General features: G+C 42.8%; 1 protein-coding gene across 6 annotated transcripts in view; it reads right to left on the bottom strand.

Annotated features, from left to right (window-relative positions):
• Nucleotides 1-18,560: 18,560 nt before the first annotated feature.
• The window catches only part of CEP112 (centrosomal protein 112), a 328,322-nt gene continuing 323,678 nt past the window's right edge, over nucleotides 18,561-23,204 (bottom strand). For all 6 annotated transcript variants that reach the window (XM_015589808.2, XM_015589807.2, XM_006912420.3 and 3 more), the window contains 2 exons: nucleotides 19,852-19,916; nucleotides 18,561-19,026 (listed from right to left, as the gene is read on the bottom strand). In XM_015589808.2, the coding sequence (XP_015445294.1) occupies nucleotides 19,023-19,026; nucleotides 19,852-19,916 (69 nt within the window). In that variant the 3' untranslated portion in view covers nucleotides 18,561-19,022. The remainder of the gene's footprint in view (nucleotides 19,027-19,851; nucleotides 19,917-23,204) is intronic.

Here is a 23,204-nt window from a genome sequence, read left to right on the forward strand (position 1 = left end):
GTTTCTTCTTCGGCAAAGTGAGGGCGTTGGACTAGATCGTCTCCACAGTCTCTTTCATCAAAAACGGTCTAAGCATCATAATCCATGCGGAAAGGAAGGCGGCCATCGCTCCGTATAAACGCAGTGATGCCAGAGTGGCAAGATGCTTCCTCACTGTCTGTCACAATCACGCTTTGTCGCATGATCTCCTTTCGCACGCAGATGGTTTGCTCCCTGTGGAAAGCCTGCCCCCGCCCTCCAGGGTGCCCGCCACCATTGGTGCCAGCCATTTCTGGCAGCCTCCTTATTAAAACTGCCGAAACACCAAGGCCTTGGTGGCGTGGCTGTCCCCCCGATGCAGAGGGAAGCGAGTCAGAGACATGGCAGCCCAGCCACCCTCCTCTGAGCAGAGGAGGGAATGGGGCCACGTGACGTGGAAGAATAAAGAGCAGCAGAGTTCTTTTTCCAGAACAGTCGTGTGGACGCCATAGTGGCAAACTCTTCTCTGAAGTTCCGACGGTCACCCGATTGCCTGCCTCCCATCTGGGGACTTTTCTGGGGCCAGCTGAATGGCATATGTTCCCATGTTTTTTAAGATTATCAGGCATGAGCCGTGTATCGTAACATTTTTGTAATTATCATTTCTCCACTGAAATGGAAACGTCTTCCCTCCTGCTCTGTTTCACTGGAGTGTTGTGTAGGGTGGGTCTTCTGTCGTTCCAAAAAAAAAAAAAAAAACTGTTTGGAACAGTTTGAAGTATCTTTAAAGGAACAGTCAAATCATCCATTCAACTAAATAGGAGTCAACTCCCCTAGAAATAACTTACAAAAACTTCTTTGGAGTATGACATTTTCAAAGCAAAATTCTTTTCTTTTTTCCAAATACCACAAGCAATGCATTGAGTTCGGGGAATACTGCCTGCCAAACTTCAATTTTTATAGTTAACCTTTCTTCTTTTTTAATGTCTTGCAAAAACATGCTTGAAACTCTTCAAAAACCTTTCAGCTTGAAAGTTTGGGAGAGAGTCTTAACCGGTGAAATTGTCAGTGCTCAGCTTCCCCGTGTCTTTTTCCTTCCCCAACTCTGGTTATGGAGAAAAGTCATGACTGTCTGTTCGCGAAACAAGGTGAATTCTAATCAGGCCGGGAGGGGCCTGGCACCCCATGCTGGCTGCCACTTTCACTGTCCAAACTACCTAAACGCCTCTTAATTAACTCAGAGGTTCTTTGGCCTTTCAAAGCGAGAACTCCCCAAATTGTGGCTATGGTAGAAAAATGATATCAAACATACCCCGCGACGTTTGTGTCGGGGCCAATAAGCATTGTATCGTCCAGTTCTGCCAGAGAAATTGAAAATATATGTATAAAGTGGAACTAGTAGCTAAGTCAGTATGAGAATTGAACTTTAAAGAAGGTGTTGATAAAATACTTGTTAGGACGGGAAAATTGGATTAGTGTTGGTGTTGTGGGCATGACGTCCTTTGGGCTAAAAAAAAAAAAAAAATCATCTTGTTCTATTTTTCCTGGAGCCCAGAAAAGCACTCTCGGCCCAAACGTCAGCCTCCTAATCTTATTTTCCTTTTCTCTAGCATGTATTTTATTAACCCATTTTCTCATTTACTTACTCTGAATAGCTCAGTGGGTAGCATCCTTCTTAGAAAGTGAAAGCCTCCTTGGAGATGCTGTGTTGAAGCAGAAATGCACACAAACTCCCAGGCCTAGCGCAGCAAAGAAAAGCCCCTTCTGTAATCCTGTCTGGTGAATCCACGCATTGTATTCCAGCGTGCCAGGAGTGCTCAGGCCTTATTAACACATGGGCCGTCAAGGAATGCAGCTGGCAACAGGCTGGCAGTTTGCAATGTGATTAATATCTAGGTGGGGATGAAAAGCACTCGTTCCAATCCAGGGCCCAAGGCAGAGGCAGCTGCTTTCCACGTATCTGCCACCTGGCAACGGGATGCTGTCCTAAACCCAGCAGCACCGGAGTGGAGGGACTCGTGGAGGCATTAGGTGCCGCTTGTCTTGGGCTCTGTATCTGAGATCGGCCATGGGTTTAGATTCGGGACCCGAGTCGCCACCTTAGTTGTGCTACCATCTTGATGTAATAAACTTAGCCACTCTCCTTCTCGTAGCCAGTTTATAAAGATAGCCCTGAGTGATTCTGCTGTACAGGAACGTTGTGAAGAATTCTAGGACAATATCCCATGGTAGGTCCCCTGGAAGAAAGATGCAGAGCTACTGCCTCTATTTCAAAGGCAGAGCCTTAAGGTAGGATGGATAGTTGTATTTTTCTCCTAGGTCCCATTCTGATTCCTAAAAAAATTCTGTCCCATGGTCTCTCTGCAAAGTCGAGACAGGGAGGGGGTTGACGAAGAGCTACAGGGAAGTAAGCTGACTCGATTTAATCAAACAGACTTTAGGTACCTCCTATACGGCCCCGTCCATGCTCGGAGCGGGGATGACACAGCACGTACACCATCACTGCTCATTAGGGAATGCAAAGTAAAACCACAGTGACCCAACTCTACGCAGGCACCAGAATGGCTTCAATTAAAAAGACTGAGAATACTGTGTGTTGGCAAGCATGGCAAGCAATGGGAACTCTCGTACGTGTTGACAAGAGTGTAACTTGGTTCAATGACTTTGTAAAATTATTTAGCACTATGTACTAAAGCTAACTCTATGTCTGACCTATGTCCCAGCAATCCTGCTTTCGATACGGCTCTAGAGGAGATATTGCACACATCCACCAAAAGACAGGTACAATAATATTCATGGCAGTTACATTCATAATAACCCCAAACCAGAAACAGCACAAGTATCCAACAGGTGAGTGATGAATTGTGGGATATTTATACAATGGAATACAATACAGTGATAAAAAGAAATTAACCACAAATACAAACAATAACATAGCTAAAACAGGTGTTTTGTTGATTTAAAAAAAAAAAGGCACAAGAGGATATACTATATGATTCCATTTATATGAAATGTTAACCACAAGCAAAATTAACTTTGGTGATAGAAGTCAGGCTGGTGGTTACTTCTGCTTGTGGGTCTTGACTGAGAAACAGTGCGAGAGAACCTTCCGGGGGGCTGATGGGAATGCTTCACATCTTCATCTGGGTGCTTATTACATTATGTACACATATGTAAAACTGATCATGCTCTACACTTAAAATTTGTGTTCTTTGCTAGGTGTAAATTATCCTAAATAACAAAGCTAAATAAAACATTTCTTAAATACATATTTTAACTTTTCTTACGTGTTTCCTTGGTCTTCTTAACCAGACAAAACCATGTCTTATGCTAATACATATTAGAAAAAAATCCAAATGAAAAGTTATGTGTGATAAAACTGCATAGAACTGCACACACATACATGCACACACAGACACACACACACACACACACAGGCTGCAGAAGCAGTCAGGTAGAAGGGGAAGTAGAAGTTAAAAGATGGTTTCTGACATCTTTTCAGCAGTTTATAGATGATCCATTGTCTTCTGACCCCCAGTGTTTCTGATGAGAAGTATTCATTCATTCTTAACATAGTTTCCTGGTCATACTTGTGACTTTCAAGATTTTCACTGTACATCTGTTTTTCAACAGTCTAGGATGTACCTAAGCACAGTTCTCTTTATAGAATTTATTCTGCTTGGGATTTGCTGAACTCCTTTGATCTGCGGGTTGATAGTTTTCACCGAATTTACTAAATTTTCAGCCATTATTTCTTCAAATATTTTTTCTTCCTTATTCTCTCTTCTGTGCTTCTGAGATTCTAATTACACATATGTTAGACCACGTTATTGCTCCAGAAATCACAGCAGCTTTGTTCATTTTTTGCAGTTTCTTTTTCCTTCCTATCGGATGTTTTCTACTGTTTGCCAACCTTTCTTCACTATCTCCAACCTGCTCTCAAGCCCACCCAGTAAAACGATCGTTCCAGATATACCTTTCGGTTTTAGCATTCGATTGCTTTTTAACCTATTTCTCATCTCAAATTTTCCATCTTAAAATTTATTACGATGACCTTTTTTTTTGAATCTTTGAGCATATTTATAAAAATTGCCTTAAAATCCTTGTCTGCTGATTATAACATTTGATACCTATTGGGGTCAGTTTCTTTTGATTGTTTTTTCTTTTGACTAAGATTATTTTTTTTGTTTTCTTTCATGTTCAGTAATTTTTTATTATATACTAGTCATTGTGATTTAAATGCTATAGTGACTGGATTTTATCTTTCTTTGAAGATCATAGTGATTGTTTTTTCCCAGCGCATAGCTATCTTGATGAGACACAAGCTGTAAGCTCGATTTCTTCTGCGTCAGCAGCTCTGACATATTTGCTGTGCACCTTCAGCTTTCCAGCTATTGCTTTCTGTGGCTCCTTAATTTAAAAGTGTCTCCTGACACAATGACAGTTCAGGGGTCGGCCAAGAATTTGAGATAAATTCATATGCAGATGTTGAGGTTCCCTAACTGTAGCTACCACTTTTCTTAGATTTCACCTTCAATTTCTAGCCACTCTGGCAGCCCCGATTATGTCTTCTGATACCTCAGAGCAATAAGTCTGTGGCTTTTGCTTAAGTTCTTGTCTCCTCATGTCACACAGAGTGGAGATTACCCTCGGGGAAAGACTATGTAAATGTGGTTCCCAGTAGAGTTCCCTTCTCTCAAGAGTGGAATACCCTCTAGTTTATGCCTGCTTTTGGCCACTCTCCAGTGCCTCCGAATAGTGGTTTTTTTTGTTTTTGTTTTTTAATGGTTTTGTCAAGAGTTAATCATTATCTTCCAGAGAGAGTTAGTTCAATACAAGCCATACTACCATTACTGGAATTGGAACTCAACGCAATCTTTGTGGTGTTTGTCCACTGATCTTTCATATAATAAATATCCCCTTTTGTCCAAAGGAATAAGAAAAAATGTGTTGTGAAGGTTGTTTTTAGGCCCTGGGACATCTAGCGTGTGTGTTTGTGTGTGTGTATGTGGAGGTGGCGGTGGCAAGGAAAATGGCCTCTGAGGAGATGGCTGGGTACCTTAGCGGTAGGGTATTGAGGTAAACACTGGGGATCCTTCAGGACAGACACCACACCACCTACACTTCTGAGGCACCAGGGCCACGAAAGCACCTTGCACAAAATCGGAAGTCAGCAAATATTGATCTGCACTGAGTTCCTGCTCTCAAAGTGCTTATAACATGCTCTTAAGACGACGACGACAAAAGCATTTCACCAAGAAACATAGACACCTATGGCACACGATTCAGCCTCATTTGAAAACAGCTGTGGGGCAGGGTAGACCAGGCATTAAAAACTTGACATCTAATCTACCTGGCTCTGTGATACAGGGCAAGTCCCTTCCTGTAACTTGGTCCCAGTTTCCTCACCTTCGAATGGACGAGGGCCTGGCCACGCGACCCAGAGCCTTTTCGGTGGCCACAAGCACCGGCTTTGTGAAGAACACGGATGTGTCCTGGTTCGCAGAGAACTAAGGAGTCCTTGCCGACGTTTCTGTTTGGGGCCCCGGATCGAAGCTCAAAGCTGCGGTGCAACCTTGACCTGAGTCAGCTTCCCTTTCACACAAGCTCCTGACATAAGGAGACTTCTGGACGGTCAGCTGCTACTTGCCCTGGGCTTGAGATCTCTCGGGAAGGGCGCCCAGTGCCTTCTCTGATGCTTATTCATGAGGAGAAAGAGCCCGTCACGGTCACGATGAGGGCTGAGGGCGTCAGGGGAATCTGATCTTCCCTAAAGTTCTAATCACTGCGGAATTCGAGGCGGAGCGGCGGCGTGAGTGTCATAACGGTAATGGAAACAGCAGCGATCACTGCTGAATCCGTCCTGCGCTGTGCTGGGGACTTTACAGACACGATGGGCGTAAGAGCTGAGCAGACATCTCTGAACGGTCACGATCCCAACCGAGCTCCTGGCTGTTCCCTTCAACCCGCCGCACCACTTGCAGTCTTCTCGTCTTGTTCAAGGGCGACTGTGCCTTGGGTCGCACAGGCCAAACATTTTGGGGCCACCCCCAGGCTCCCTGTACTCATTCCTCACCCACAGGCAGCCAAATGGCCAACAGAAGTAGGAAAGAAGTGGCCTCTTCCACAGTTCAGGGGTAACTTCATTCTGCGGTGTGGCAGGTCCACGTCTAGTGGCCGGCTGAGGCACACCTCGGGGGGATTCCTCCTCCCGGGGGGAGTTCCTTCTCTATTCTTCATAGGGGATTCTTGGAAATCTCAAGTCTGAGACTGGATGTTCCTTTAGCAGTGGTTCTCACCCTGGCGCTGCACGTTAGAATCATCTAGGAGCATTTGCAGGCCCCAGTCCCAGCTCCAGACTCGAGTTTTTTATTTAATTGGTCAGGGGCAGGCAACAAACCTGGGTGTGTCTTAAAAGCTTCTCGGGTGACTCTAATGTGCAGGGTGAGGAGTGCTGTCCACTCTTCTGGGTTAGCGGAAAGGCCTTCATCAGACAGACCTGGGTTCGAGTCCCCATTCCACCAGCAGGACTGTTTCTCCATGGGGAATAACCTCTCAGCCTCATTTCTCCACCTGTAAAGAAAAGCTGATGATGTCTATCTACTCACAGCACAGGTGTGAGGATTCAGGGAGAAATGTCTGTGAAAGTGGCTTGCCCTCAGAAAATAGACTTCCAATCAGAACTGATCCGCACGTGAATGTTTTTAGTTGAAAGCTGGTATGTTTTATTACTGTTCAGGAGTAAACCTGCCAGCAGCTAAGGTCGGGCTCTCTCAAGGAATCGTTTGCATCCCCTTTTTTTCAAGCCGTGTGCAAACTACAGGAGAGATGGAGACTCCAGGCTATTCTGAAGTAATCCCACCTCCCGAGGACTTGTGCGGGGTCTGGGAACAGCTGGCCCCCGAGGTATGATTTGCATATTATGCTGTCTTGGAGCATTTTGTTTCAAGCGAAAATGAGAAGTAACATTTTGAGCCTGTCTTTAGCAACAGGGGGACTCAGACTTGGAAAGGGGAGGCTCTGCTTCTTTCCTTATGGAACGACATCTGGGAAGCAGCAGCATTTCATTCACGTCCCTCGGTTGTGTTTCCATCATCTCCACATGGAAAATCAGAGACGCCAGAAATGAGAAAGCCAAATCCTTATGAGTTTGAGTCGTTTCAAAGGCATCCAGTTTTAATAACGTCCCCGTGTGAGGTTATCTGGCTAGATATCAAGGATTTGTCTGGTTGCTTCACACTTTTCTCTCCCGTTGCCCAAGTAGAGCTACTTATCTGCATTCTAGGATTTTGTCATAGAATCTCGGAGTTCCAAAGGACCTGCGAGATACTGACCAAAGGCTTGCACGATGCAGTCTCTCGTTCTCCCTGCCGCTCCTCTGACATCAGCGCGTGAAGACCGGCTAGCTTCAAGGGGAGGGGAAGGCCTACCTCGGACGGTCACTCTAACCTTGCGAATAATGGGAAAGAAATGGAGCCCCGAGGAGAATTTCCTCATTCGGTTCTCGCAGTGGCTGGCGTCGCAAGGCAGCAGCTGCCTCACAGACCATTTTCCCACTGCGCAGAAGAATCTCTCTCCAGAGGAGAGAGAGGAGACTGAGGCCAGGCCTGGAAGGGTCATCGCTTGAGACCAGAGAGCATCTGGAAGCTGTGCCAGGAGGCATCTTGCAATTTCCACTCCGTCACACTCTTGCCCCAGAGCAGACTCTTGCATACGCCACTCTGTGGGACTCTGGCAAGGGCTGTTCTCCTATAAAACGTCTTATCAGATGGTTCATGAAATTAAGCTTTGAAGCCTTATAGCACATTTCCTGTTCCTAGGGTCACTAAGAGCTGGACGTTTTAGCCTTTCCAGGAGGACGCGTAAAGTACCGAAGAAACTAGTAAACGGACATTGACCCAAGTGTGACCACTGCAACAGAAATAGTTTGGCTCATATCACCACAAAGTTAACTAATGTTTAAAACATTATGGGGAAATTGGGAGAATAAGCAACAGGGGGAAGAGTATGGCTTCGGAACCAAAGATTTGGGTTCTAGACCTAATTCGGCCACTCAATAGCTGATCTCTGATCTTAGAAAAATCACTTAAATATCAGATCATAAATGTTCCTTTTTGAATGGGCTGCGTTGAATGCGTTTTCTTAAAATGACTTCGATGGCGTTAAACAGAAAATGGCATCTTTGTATCAGTATTGATCATTGCTCCAAGGGCCTTGGAACTGTATTCAAATCTAGAGTCATCTCTAGAAAACGGTTACTGTGGGTCAAATGCACATGGACGCTCAAGAAATCCACTGAGTGGTAAGTGCTGGGGGAGAAGGCTCCCTTGCTCCCTTGCATTAACTTTTCTGCAGAATTCTTGGATGCTTCTGAATAGGTTCTTAAAAGCTTTCTCCTGTACTTTGACATCAGATCAACAAGTTCATTTCCAGAAGTGATGGAATACTGCTTTGGTGGCGCTGAGATGTCTTCCTGTTCTTACGTGTTTAGGAGAGAAGTGATTCTTTTGCCCAAACTGAGGCATAAGGATTCACTGCATTCGACTTGGTTTCTACTACGCCATTAATTTTTTCCCAACTTTATAAATGAGCCTATCACATTCTCCTATAACTGAGGAACTGGCTCTATACATGCTTCAAAAATTTTTGTGTCCTTCAAAATTGTGCTCATAATCAAATAAGATATCTTCCTTTTGCGTAAATGCTTTATTTCCAAAACTAGGGCCTTTCTTTATCCTTTTGTTGATTCAAGAATCCACACATCACATTTGCTTTTCTCGGATATAGTAAAGCATGAAAACATTTCAATACTTGATTTTTTTAATTACTATTTTTTAACTAAAATTATTGAGATGACATTGGTTAATAAAATCAAATAGGTTTCAGGTGTACAGTTCAATAATATGTCATATGTATATTGTGTGTTCACTACCCAAAGTTAAATTTCCTTCCGTCACCAAATATTCGACTCCCTTTACATCTCCCCTCCCCCACTTGATTTTTTTTTTAAATAAAATGTTGCAAAAAAGATCTATTTTTTCTCAGCTGCAGATAGAGTCAGAAGAATCCCTACCACCTTGACTTTGAATGGATGGGTTGTACATCCTGCTGTTTTAGTAAATATGTGTGTGGTGGTTAGTATTGATCTTAATGCAGGTTAAGAGAGGACCTGAAGGCAGGGATGGGTACCAGGACAAGCTGTTGAAGGTGAAGGGCTGTCTATAGCAGCTGCAGGTGGCATCTCCCCTTTCAAGTTGGTCTAAGTGATTTTGACAGTATGACTTCTACATCTTAAACGTACCACTATTTGGACAATCCTATAGTCATTATTTCTCGTCTATTTATCTGGATGGTGAACCTAAGGCTAGCCTAAATGCTGGTGTAGCCAGTGTCGGGAATTAAATTTGTCCATCAATACAAGCTCTTGCCTTCCAGTATTATAAACTGTATTTGCACAATGAAATATTTAACAAGTTGCCTCAAGACACAAGAGAATTATATTTCTCTTCTCTTTGGTCAGAAGGCACAATGTAAAATCCAATCAACCTTAGGGGTACAATCACAGACAAAACCATTATGGCCAAGTAGGAATTACAGCGCAAAATCTAAGTATATAAAATGAAGTTATTTAGATGGCATTATAGTGAAACGAATCTGAAATAAGACTATTTATTTTTGCCCCAAAGACTCCTTTTACATAATGGTAAATGCGACTCCTAGTTTTACGTACATTTCTAGGAACAAAACTCAAGACCTCTCAACACCGTTGTTGGAATCTTGTCCATCTGAAGTTCCTGAAGTGCCTGGGTTTGGAAAAGCACATCCTATCCAACGCAGAGTAGTGTGTTCTAAAATCGAGTTCATAATTACCCACGGCATCGCTCGGCTTGCTTTTAGCTGATGCCATCTGGCGGAAAGGTGGCATCACCTCTAGGGTATCAGCAGCAGCAAAGTCCTGACTCGGTGTCTACAAACCTCCCTCTCACTGTCTATGCTGCCGATCTATGCAATGGACGAGCTGAACACTGACATGCTTGGAAGGTGTGCCTGGTCCCAACCTCTTTTTTTATTTTTTGGTTGCTGGGAGGGGCATATTCCCTCATAACAAAGAAATCTGAAGCTAGGTTAATGGTGGCATAATCAGTCATTGTAACCATCTCTAGACATTCCGAGCGGGGGACCATGGGGAAGCCATGGTCTGGCCAGCTTGAGTTGGCTGAATTCTCCTAACAGTCTAAGGGCACCGGGCTAAATTGGGGACACTTTGTCACTTCTTTGGAGGACAGTCAGCAACTCTAAAGCATGTATACCCTCCTCTCTGCCCACAGGAGGTTATAAAGTGACCAAATGTCCTGTTCTCAATTTTTCTTAGTAGAAAAAGAACAGTTTTTCTCTATCTCTCTAAAATTAGCCCATAATCTAAGCTATTTTGACAGAATTATAATGTCTTGCCTTATTTTCTTTCTGAGTTCCTATTAATAACTTTCAGTGTTGGCATGAAGGAAAACTTTGATGCCAAACTATAAAAAAAAAAAATAAGGAAAGGAAGACATTTATGGCTTCTAGACATCATGGTGAACACTTACACAATTTATTTAATAAATTGAGGGTATGGAAATGCTTTTATGTAATGAGAAAGTCTTGCCTATTTGTCCGGAGTTGTAATAAATTTAATTCCTTTTTACAATGATTGTTTCAACTCCTGGTGTTCAATTCTAAAGCCCTCATATCGTCCTTTCATTGCTGTTTTGAACGCACTCTTCTTTACCTCCAAAAGTATTCACAATCATGTGTCTGGTTTTCTTAACTATTGTTTTTTTTGGCGGTGGGGGGGGGGCTGTGGGACATTAAAAAAAGTAATTTTGCGATCAAGTTCTACCTAAATATCAAGTTCAGGTTGACTTTTTGTTGTTGGAAAAATAAAAATGCCTGAAAATCAATGATAATTCCACATCAGTAAGGATCAGATACAAAAATATCTGAATGTAGAGGAATGTCCCTCCAGTGTGATCAATTTTGTTATCGTGATTTATCCCGAGGGCTAGTTTGCAAAATGGCTAACTTCATTTAGCAACTCTGCAAAAATTACGAATTGGTGCAGACCGTACGATGAGAGAATTGCTGAACTTTCAAAAACATTTCCCTAAACTTCCGTAAATAATGCAGGGTGTTTATTCACACAGCTGGGCCTGCACGAGCTCCAGTGCTTTTGTGGGGTTGATGTCTGGCAGAACCATTGTCAACTGCAAACTGACATCTAGAATCAAAGGAGGAGATCTGCTCGTCACCACTCATCTCAGGACCGCAGATGTCTGGGGCCGCCGCGCCCTTGTTTGAACCCTCGAGGAATTAATTCGCTGCATCCTGACTTCTTCCTCAGTCATCCCAGAAGCACCGTCTCATCCTGTAAGCAGCCCGTTCCTCACCTCTACTTCTCTTTTATAAATTCTTTTCTTCAGCTTCCCTGATATTTCACTTCCTCCTGGTCCTCTCCTGTGCCTCTTCCTCTTCTTTTGTTTTCCCCAAACTTTCCCCCTTTTTGGTGAAATCCTCAGCTGTCTCAGCATCATCGCTCATCCGATGTTCCTGATTGTCAAATCTCTGGGCACCGACCCAGGTTTCCAGTTACCTGATGAAGCTCAGTACAAGTCTAAACCCAAACCTGTCTTTCTCCCCCAGCTCAAATCTATACCCCACATCTTTCTAGGCTAGAAATCTTGGCCCCTTATTTGTTACTTTCTCTTCCACAATCATCTCGCATTTATTCAGGTGCCACAGTAGCTACTGAATCTGTGACCTACTTTCCATTCACAGAGAGATGCTTCTCTCACTGGGGATTTGGTCCAATTTATAAGACTCCTGTTCACATTTCCCAACTGTTTTTCTGCCTCCGGCCTCTTGCCTCCTCTAAACTATCCTGCTTCATGCTGCTGCCAGGCAAATGCTCCACTGCAGTTTCTGATGGTGTCACTCCCATGCTCAAAATTCTTTCATTGCCCCCTATGTCTTATACAATGAAGTCCTAACCTCTCCTCATCCATGGAGGCAATGCAATATGGTTAAAGGAACAAAAATGGGTGAATTAGAGAGACATAAGTTCCAATTTCTGCTTTCAACGTATATTAGAAGCACAGCCTTGGGCAATTTTCAAACTTCTCTTGGCTTCGGTTTCTTCAAATATAAATAGCACTTCGTCTTATGAAATTATTGAGGATTGTCAGAAAAAATACCTGCCATGTCTTGAATGTGTGTTGCATGTTAGACTTGTTTAATGTACTATCTCGTTTAATCTTCATGATCTCGTTCTACTTTTTCCTCCATTTTCTAAGACAGGGAAACAGACTCAGAGAAGCTAAGCAACTGGCCCAATCCCAGATCCCTCTGACTCCAAAGCCCTTAACCCCACGTGGCAAGGCCTCGGAGGCGCTGCAGGTGGCCAGTGAATGTAGTTCCCTTTGACTTCTGTAATCTGACTCCAACACACCTTTTACATCTCTCACACCACGTTTCTCGCAGTATGCTCCGATTGAGATGATCTGAAAGACTCTACTGGCTAGGTAGCTCCATCCAGAATGCCATTCCCACATTTCTACCTATTGAAATCCTACTCGTATTCCAATGTCCGGCTTAAATGTCACCTTCTGCTATGAGAATCGATTTCGAAATGTTGCGACTTCTTTGGAATTCCCATAATATTTGGCATTTCTGCTATACAAAAATCATATTCTCTTGTATTATTGTTTTTTCCTTTTCTTTTCTTATGTATGTCTTATTTTCCCTCATGGATCATAAACTCTTTAGAGGCAAGGAGCAGGTCTTTATATGTCTCACAGTCCCAGGCTCAGATGAGGTATTCGGCAAAGGTCTGCAGGATATTCAGTTTTGGAGCAAATTTATTCAAGTTTTGAAGAGCCGAGTTCAATTTATAGTTTGCTTGAAGTCAAAATGCTCCTCATATGTTAGAAGTGGTATCACGGAGAGAACAATAATTACAATGTGAGATGGACACGGGGCCAATAAAAAGGCAGAGAGAGTGAACATTACATGGTTTTAGGCAAAGCACCTAATAGCAGGGGCCAGCAGTAGGAGGTCTACTTAGTTTTACTATCTTAATTAGCCTAGTAAAAAAAAAATTTGAGACACACACACACACACTCCAAAAAAGATGTAGAAAGGCTTTTAAAAGAAAAAGAATTCTCTTAATCCACCTGATTCCTGATTTGTATTCTAGCAGCTTCCAAATTCACAGGCCCGAAAGCATAAGTAAAAATACTCTAGAAGAAAATCAGATAACACAAGTGGGAACTCAGTCAGAGGAAGGCTCCCTAACGCTGTCGGAACGATCACGCCAGGCGGGGCACTGCCAGCAGATCCTTAACTCGGTGAGGGAGCAGGTGGAGACGCGACGAGGCCATCCCGCCCGGGCTCCTCGCGGGAACCGCCGTGCCCGGCTTGGATAAATATTTTTATTACAAACATAATGATATGTCATGGGCCAAGTTATCAGTTCTGAAAAGGATTTCACACAGGATTGTGACACGGCAGTAGCTGGGAAAAATGAAAGCGTTCAAGGGAAACTGGACTGGAACCGAGTTTACGCCTAACTTGAAGAGCAACGTGGGGGCGGATGTCAGGTAAATGACAGCTTCGGTCAGCGCGTGAAGCAAGGCTGGGAAATGCAAGCTCGCTTTTCAGAAATCTCAGTCGATGTCAAGATATTTCTGCAAAAAGGGTAATATTCTCAGGACTCTCTTCCACCCTGTTAGGAAAATATTTCCTCTTCCTAGGGAAACGATGTCTTTTCTATCTTCCTTTTACCCTTTGACTGTCAGGCTCTGCTGGCTGAACAGAGCTGAACTCCAGTCAAACAAACTGCTTTGATGTTTTCAAAACACATGCTGATGACCAGGTTGGGGTGACCGTGCGGTCATCGGCAGCGTTCAGTAAGAATCGAAGAGTTGGACAATGCAATGGTGGCCGGAGCTTCCTCTACATGTTTACATCCTGCATCCAGGTTTAAACCAAGAATCGAGAATCATGAGGCACAGGAGCCGGGCTAAGTGGCGTAGATAGAGATAACTCAGCAGCCGTGAGAAAGCTAACGGGGCAATTAGGAGGCTGATTCATTTGTTTATCTGGATGATTACGCTCTGCTTAGTTGAGTAGTTTTTAAGTGTTCTGTGGTTCAGGATATTTTCCCTCACAGGCTCATCAAGTTCACATCCTTCCGTGTGCCTGATATTTCCACGAAAGAAGAAAAAACCATGCTAAGCACAGGTTATGGGTTTTGGTGGACCTTTATAATAATACACTTGCTAAGATAATTACGATAAACAATGCATCCCAAGCCCCACACAGAGAAGAGTTGAAAGGAACACGACTGTGGTTGCTACCATCTTTCGAAGCAATCACGGAGGAAGACACGGCCTTACTGAAATCCCTAACTCGGGGTTCATTCAACCTGTGATCGTACACAACACAGATTAACAGGATTTTGCAGAGGAAGAGACTTTTTAGCAATCACCTAGATTTGGGCTTCTCGAATCAGTATTTCACAGAACTCTGTACAATAAAATATGTGGACCACAGAAAAACAAGTCCACGGGTGAAATTGTTTTAGGAGAGAGTCTAGGTTGAAGATTCAGAGAGGTTTCTTTACCACAGGGTGCGGAAGATTAGAGCTGGGCGCAGATTCTGTGGCATTGCTGGGCCTGTGTCCTCCACCTCTGACTCTGGTGGGCTCTGTCTCTGACAAATACAGTAGAAGTGAAGCTGTGCCATTGCTGGGCCCAGGTCTATGCGGCTGGTGGCTTCCATGTCTCGTCTCTTGTGGGGCTTGCTCTGGAGGGTGGCTCACAGCTGTGAGTGAGCCATCGTGGCTCGAGCCCGTGGAGCCTCCTGTGACTGCAGCTTCAGCCAACATCGGACCGCAGCTGCTTGAAACCCAAGTGAGAACGGACTAGCTGAGCCTGGCCAACTCAATTTGGAGTGGGTTCATGCGCTATCTAGCACATAGTAGGCAATCAATAACTATTTATTAAATGAGTGAATGACTGAGTGATCTACGTGTGAATTTCCAGGACATGACTCCTTCAAGATGAATCGTACAGAAGAGGACAGATGAAATACTAGTTTGAGAAACACTGAATTAGAGGGTCGAAGCCGAACGGGTTGGGACATACTGGTGTTGCCGTGGCCCTTTCTGTTCTAGATCAGACAAGTGAGGCCCAGATGGGTGAAGAGAACTGTCTGTGGAAACAAAGCTAATAGGTTGACTCCTCCTACCAACTAAGTTCTCTTTCCAGCTGGAGTAAAGGAGTGTGGACAAAATGGCCCCACTCATGTCGCTGCGTTTTAGCGAATTAAACACACCAGGCTTCTCACTAGGTAGCCAGCCCCTCTCCTTGTGCTCGGTGATCAAGTCTTTGTGTCCAACTAGCTGTTTTCCATGAGGCCTCTCTTAAATGGTAGACTCCCGAAGTGGATATAAGAGCAGTTTATTAGCATGATGTCTAGACTAAGTTCAGTTCTAAAACCAGCAGAATCTACAGCAACATCTTGGGTCTTTGGTTTTAACACATTTGCCTGACGGAAACCCTCGCTTAAAATTGAAATGTCTGGAAGAATTTTCAACTGAACTAGATATTGGTGAGGGATCCAGATTTCAAATTCGTTCGGTCTTATGTTACAAATGCCATTTCTCTTCCTCCACATGAGAGGTAAAGAATATGCTCCGAAATTTAATTCAGTTCTTAAAACAACACAGTGACGGATGTTGATACAGGTCAAAATCTCAGATATAAATTTTTACTTTTCAAATACTATTACAGCCCATGCCACAGCTTCCTAATCAAGTCATCCGAGGACCACTTCAAGAGTTGGAAAAAAAAAAAGTTTTATCTAATTACCTTCTTTTCCTACTTTGAATTGACCAACCATGTATCTTTTCCCGGTTTTATCAAAGGGTCTGCCAGGACAAAAGCACATCCAATTTTAAGTAAGCTTTAGTTAGCAGACTTAAAATTGATCATGCATTTTAGTTTCAGTAACTTGCAATTTCTACACCCTTTGATAATTCACTTTAAAGAACAAACTGTCTTTAATGACGAGGCTTAAAAGAGACGACCTTTCTGAACAAAATATGAAAGCTGAGAAGAGATAGCTCTTTTGAGGAAACCATGAATTAAAATGACCTTGTGTTCTGAAACTTTTCTCCCATCATTTTTGATGTTTTACCTTTCCTTTTTACTCTTAGAAAGAAAGCTCAAACGCCACTGCCTTCTGTGGATGGTGATGTACTTCAATGAGAGAGCCGTTAATTGTTAATTCAGACTCACAGTTTCTTCTTTCTGCACTTTCTCTGCAGATTCCTGTAACGAGGCTGCTCCCACTACAAGCCTATGTCCGTTTCTGAGGCGATCACTGTTAATATGTGACATGACAGAATCATGTTTGAATCCGAGCTATTTCCTTTGAGTCACAGTCGATTCTTTTATACAAACTCGGAAGCAAGTCCACCCGTTCTCTGCTCCCGCTCTTAGTCCTCCTTTTTTCTCCATTGTGCCCTGAACAGCTACCCATGGACGAGCTGACTGTTGAGTGGGGAGGCTGCAAAATCAGGGGTCAGACCCTTGAAATGGCTCACTGCTTGGTGACGCAGAGATGGAGGACGCAAACAAAACCATGACATACGCAGATGACTGACAGCTAACTTTCACGTTAACCCTTCTCCCGCCCGACCCCGTAACTGGATAACGACACACACCAAGAACATTGCGATCCCACAGTTTTCTTTCTGCTCAGCTTGCTCCTAACGCTTTAGCTGTTGACAATTACAGGTGGATGACCCAGGAGCCACCGCCAATAACAATAACTCGAAGTGTAACTAAATTAGGTGCTGTGATGAACAATTGATCTTCCTCCAGATAAAAGAAAGGATGAAATCTTAGATGATTTTATAATAAGGCACGATGTTCATAATTTATTTCCTGAGCACTTGCTTTTTCTCTCAGTAGCCATTTCTATACTCCGCTTAATTCGGTAAGGAATTTTAAACATACCAAGAGCAATTTTTCTCTCTTCCTTTATCCGAGGACATTCACAAAAACATTAGTGTCAGCCACGTATTCCTATCACATACAATCAAACTGACCTAAAGTTTCAGTCCGTTTACTCCCAGACGAACTTGACACGCTTCTGAAAAGAAACAGGATCTGGGTAATGTCAAAGGTTCACCGGTATTTGTAATTTCATAACCCTTGAAATAAGGCAAAGAAAGAATAGCAGGCAACTTTCCAAAACACCTACTGACATTGACTCATGGAAAACAAATATTCTTGAGTGGGAGTTCTAATTCCAGCATACAATACAATTCACAAAGTATTTTCACTTCAAGCAGCTAATAACCTTACTAATGAAATCTGTTGAGCTGCAACCCGTTTTTCACGGTCTGGAGAGAGGTACTTAAAATTAATCATGTAGCCTTAATCTTTCCTTCCCGAGTACTAAATCATAGACTGAGTACCAATTGTCCTCATCCGTTAGGTGGTTTTAATAGCATCTGCTACAATCTTGCTTTTTCTTGAATATTCTTTAAGCCAGGGCTATAATTTATTATAGATGCAAGAAAAACCTGATCTTTCAAAAGACGGAGACTTATATTCCTGGAGGAGGTGTCAGGGTGAACATGACCAGGCAGAGATGATTTAGTGGGAGAGTGCGAGGCCCCCCCACTGTGAGCCAGCCCAAGGCAGGGTTTAGGCTGATCCCAGCTCTGGCTTTGGAAGTGGCTGTAAAACCTGTCACTTCCTTATCATCTCCATGTCTCAGTTACAGTGCAAACAGGGGACAATTAATCCTCGGGCAGCAAAGGACAGAGTTGGGCGTGGGAAAGAGAAAATAATTTTGAAGGAGTGTAAATAAATGTTTGGCCCTGTCCTTTTTACTGTAAACCGGATGATTTCAACCCCGCCCACGGTCCAGAGTTTTAGTGTCTCAAAGGGCCCCTCGCACGCACAACAATGCAGTCAAAAGACTATCGAGCATCCATCCACTGCAATTCAAAAGTTCCTGGGCCGGTCAGGGTTAACCGGTCAGCATCTAACTGCTTGCTGGCATCTGGGTGGTGACTGAAACCTCCATTTAGGGGAGCGACACTGGATTTTCTCAAGGAGGAAAACGGGACCAACCGAAGCTCATTGTGCCACCACTTGCCAGTGTGTTCAGTATCCTCCCGACGCACCCCTAGGTTTTTAGGCTTTTTAAAGAAGTGTCGGTTGACATTATGATTAAAACAACAATCGTACAAAGAGAGATCAAGAGAGTAACAACGAAACCATAGCTGCCACATAAAATTCCGACACCCTTCTGCCTCTGGAGTCCCAGGATCACATTAGAGACCAACATGACAAGTATTTGGACTGTTATCGGGCGACCCAGTGATTTTTATTCTAAATAAATGAACTAGGTATGAACCTGATCTTTGACATGACATAAGATATTTTTCCCTATAGTATAATTTGAGACTGTCGGTACTTTCTAGGGAAAAATATGCACATGTCATATTTATTTTAGCAAACGAGGTACAACAAAAAATAAAAAAATTGACAAATACAAAATAATATTTTAATAAAATATGAATATGATCACAGAAACAATGTAAACATTTTAAAAATTCCGATATGATACCACAAACGTGATTTTGATCATGCGCAACTGGTAAAATTCTATGCGAAAGCATTAACCAGACATGTTGTAAGAAATCATTTCTTTTTCCAATAAAAGGAATTCTCAGTATACACTCGTATGCACACAAATATGGAAATCAGAAATAAAGGAATGTTAAAAAAATAACTTAGGCAGACACAAATAAAACCATCCCATTAGTGTGTGAGTGATGAATGTTTTTATGATCTTAATTACACTTAAGTATTAAAAAAATGCCATTGATCTCACAGTTTACTTTTCACTCTCCAAATCTTCAAACCTGCCGGAAGTCCACAGTGCCGCCCAGCCAGGTGACTCCATTGCACTCCCTGGCGTTACTCAGGTGAGGCCTCATGCAGTTACCTGAAAATCAAAAATCTCAGTTACGACTTTCTCTAGGTGTAATGGCCATGTCGGTCATAAAATATGTTGTAATTCAAGAGGAGTTGGAGAGAGGTTAAAAAGAACGTTTGATATCAAAATTTCATCAATTATGCCTATAAGGGATCAAATCCTATCTACAGCAAGCAACAGACTCTTTTGAAAAGTGAATGATTTACAGGGTCCTTACTTTTAATTTAATGCCAAATAAGTGGTTTGGACTTTCACTACACTAAAAGGAAGGCTATTTGACTGAATCGGAGCAGGTAAATATCACCTGTGTCAGTGACGTCTCTGGGAACCTTTGCTGAAAAGGTCCCATGTATCCCCGAGAAGTACACGCTGGGGGCACAGAAGTCATGGCGAACGTGGTGATATCACTGAGCTGTTAATGTATTTTGTTCTGGAGAACATCTGTAACCACTCCAAACCTCCAGGGGATACACGACTTTGAAGATGTGGGCTACCATATTAAGAATTGCATCATTTCACTATCTTAAAAGGAAGATACTGTCTCCTTAATCCTGCAACTGGGCTTCAAGACAATGTCTTGTCGTGACTATGCAGGTGCGGCCTGGACTTGCCAGGTGCCTGTGGATTCTCTCATCTCATTCTGATCATACTGACTAAAGCACTGTGATTATAAGAGGTGGGAGACTTCTCAAAGACAGGCTTTTTGTTAAAAATAAGCCTTTAAAAATTGATGTTATGTTTAAGAATTTTAATCAAGACTAATGTCAAACCAGGAGACTCACAGGTGTAAAGCAATACAAACTGATCAGAAGGCATTCTGATCAAGGGCTGTACCTTCTGCCTTGGTATGTGGTCAGCTCTTCCTGAAGGACAGATGCTCTCTTTTGCAGGAAGTTAACCTAGAAAAGACACCTCGTATGAGAAGAGATGAATGTGGCTAAAATGGCAATGATATGAAAATTGATGGTAGGACTTTATTTATATTCGGATGATTCCTTAGGGAAAACTCAGAGGATTTGCTGAATGTCAGTGTTGTGGTTTTTTTGTTTTTACATCTGATACCATCGCATGCCTACTGAAAGCCCATCAGAGATGAGAGAATCAAGTTCGAACTCTCGTGGCAGAGCCATTTTGATGGCGCCCCAGCCGCTCTTTGCGGCTTCCTCTCTCCTCACGCCCTCCCACCATCACGCCTTATACCCCATGTCTTTCACACTCTTTTGCCCTTTGGCGCAGGCCACTTCTCTTTTTGGAATGGCTGGCGATCTATCTCCCATCCATCCTCCACTATTCACTTCAAATGTCACCTCGTCCACTGACTTCTTCGCCTCCGCCCCAGCTGCTCACTGCCTCCGATCCCAGGCAAAGTTGGTGGCCCCCTGTCTACTCCGCCATTAGCATGTCTCACAGGCCTCGTGAGTATCTGTTTTCACATCTCTCCCCCGAACCCGAAAGCGCTTTGGGGGCAGGGATGGTGTTCACTCGTCTATGAACCCCCGGTTTCCTCCACAGGGCTGGGCATGGAGCTGGGATTCACTGGCTGCTTAATGAACGGATGAGTGAGTGGAAAGAAAATGACCGCTTTTCAGAAACCTCGGACCATCCCGGGGATTCCCTGAGGTCGGAGAGACGCTGTTTTGCAGTGGAAAGGGTCTGAGCTTCGTTCTGGAGTCAGGCCGACTTGGGTTCAACTTGGTCCTGGCTTGGCCTTTATGGCTAGGAAAGTTACTTAAGTTCTTGATGCCTCATCTGAGAAAGAGGGTTGATGGCGGCTACTTCCAAGGTTATGAGGATGACATGAAATGACCCATAGGAATTGCCTAGTTCAGAGCTCATAGCAAATACCACCCCATGTCCCCACTCCTGGGGGCCTGTGGGATGGAAAAAATTAGGTGGCTTAGCCTATTCTCTTAAAGCAGACCTTTACAATGTGGTTTGATTATTTTGAAGCATAAAATTCTATTACTATTAAAAATACCTAGATCAGGTTTAAATTCAAAGCACCTTTTCCACAACCAAGGAGAAACGGTTTGGGGTAACGTATGCTATGGCCGGATGTAATCGAGTTGGTGGTTATTTGATCATTTTGGAGTTGTTTACTCTTGCGTTTTTGGTCTGAACTGAAACCATGGCAACGGTTGATTCTGAAACATAGTTATGCAAGAGAGTACAGCTGGCAGAACAGAAACTGTGCTTGCGAGAGAGGAAAGCACAGGCTTTCTAAACGGGTAGCTAAGCGGTCCCCTTGGTGTTGCCTGTTTGTAATATCGCTGTGGTCTTAATTTTGTCTAATTGTTCATCTGACCCCCAGTACAACTGATAATTTTGACAGATACGAAGATTACACTGATTCGACTTCCCTTCTCCCACCGTGCTTTGCAATCGGAATTCCAAAAATTTTCGAAAAACACAGGCACCTGTGCTTTCAAACTAAATTTGCTCACTCCATGGCCTGTGACTCCTCCATGCAGCTGCCAACGCTGAGGCCCTAACGCAGCTGGCAGCACTCTCTTTCTGGGTCAACATCCAGTTTTAGGAGGCTGAAGTGGCTTTTATTACAGTGAAACGATATGAATGATAACAGAAGCCCTGCAGGTGGGTATCGGATTTCTTCCGTCCTTTCTTCCTTTATAAAAAACATTCTTCTGAAGGTGCCAGGCCCTGCAGAGCTGACACCACGTTTCATCTTACATTATAAATAGCTAATGTGAGTATCATCACACTATACCATTTCTTTTAATCGTAAATAAACATATCGAGCACCTACTATGTGACAGGCACTGTCACATGGCGCGTAGGGCAAAGACCCATCTTCAGACCACAACAGAGCACCACATGATGATAAATGATTTGCAAATATTTTCTCTGATTCCATGGTTTGCATTTTTCAGTTTCTTAATGGTGCCTTTTGAAGTAAAAGTGTTAAATTTTGATGAAGTGCAGTTCACCTATTTCTTTCTTCTGCTGCTTTTTTTTTTTGGTGTCATAGCTAAAAACACCTCTTATCTAGCCCCAAGGCACACAGATTAACTCCTTCTTCTAAGATTTCTGAAGAATTTTGAAGAAGTGTAAAATAAATGTTTTCCTCTCAGAGCTTAATGGTGGTTTTAGCCCTTACATTTAGGTCTGTGATCCATCTGAGTTAACGTGCGTACAGCATGGGAAGGGCTCCAACTGCTTGCACGTGCGTGTGGATCACCCGGTTATCATAGTAACGCTCTATCTTTCCCTCACTGCACTGTCTTAGAACCCTTGCTGAAACTCAGTTGACCAAAAATGTAAGGGTTTTTATTGTGGGACTTTCAATTCTATTCCATTGATCTGTATGTCTATTTTTTTGCCAGTGTCACACTATTTTGATCATTATAGCTCTGCATTAAGTTTTGAAATTAGGAAGTGTGAGTCCTCCAAATTTACTCTTACTTTTCAAGATGGTTTTGGCTTTTCTGAGTCCGATCTATTGTTTTTAATCAATCTCAGCTATACAAGGATTCTTCGAAATAAGGAGGAAACATTGTCGTAGGAAAAAAAGGTATGTTTTAAATTTCTAAGTGTATTACAAATGAAAATACATGAACTCTTTCTCATGTTAGAGCGAAAAGACTCATTAGACTAGCAATATATAAGACATAGAGAAGTACATATGTTTATAGAAGTTTATAGAAGTATATAGAAGAAACTTATGTTGGAAGTTGTTAAATAACTTTAAGGATATGAATTTACATCAATTTTATCTCTCATATTATATTTTATAAACTACCAAGAACTACACATTTCAGCAAGAAATAGTTAACCCAATTGTTTGAATACCTTGTCATTATTCTGGCTTAAATTTAAAATGCACCTTGTTATTATAACTACTACATAAAATATACCAGAATGAAAATGTTTCTAATGTATCCATGCTTGCGATTTCTCTGCACCTGTGCACAGTGAAGGATCAGCAGTGTGTGAAGTAATGGTATTTTGGGCCTGGTACCAAAAATAAAAGGGAGCGGCTGTACTGGAATGTAGACTATAAATGAATAAAAGTAACCATAACTGAACTTTTCAATTTCAAGGGTGCTTTTAAGAAAATCTTATTGAGACAATGAGTTCTTACTCTAGTAAGGAAAACATTCTTAAAAAAAAAAAAAAAAAAAAAAAAAAACAAAAAAAAAGCAACTCTCCCCGGGGATGAGCTTTGT

The sequence above is a fragment of the Pteropus alecto genome, unplaced genomic scaffold, assembly GCF_000325575.1.
Source record: "Pteropus alecto unplaced genomic scaffold, ASM32557v1 scaffold134, whole genome shotgun sequence".
In the NCBI taxonomy this organism is placed as follows: domain Eukaryota; kingdom Metazoa; phylum Chordata; class Mammalia; order Chiroptera; family Pteropodidae; genus Pteropus; species Pteropus alecto.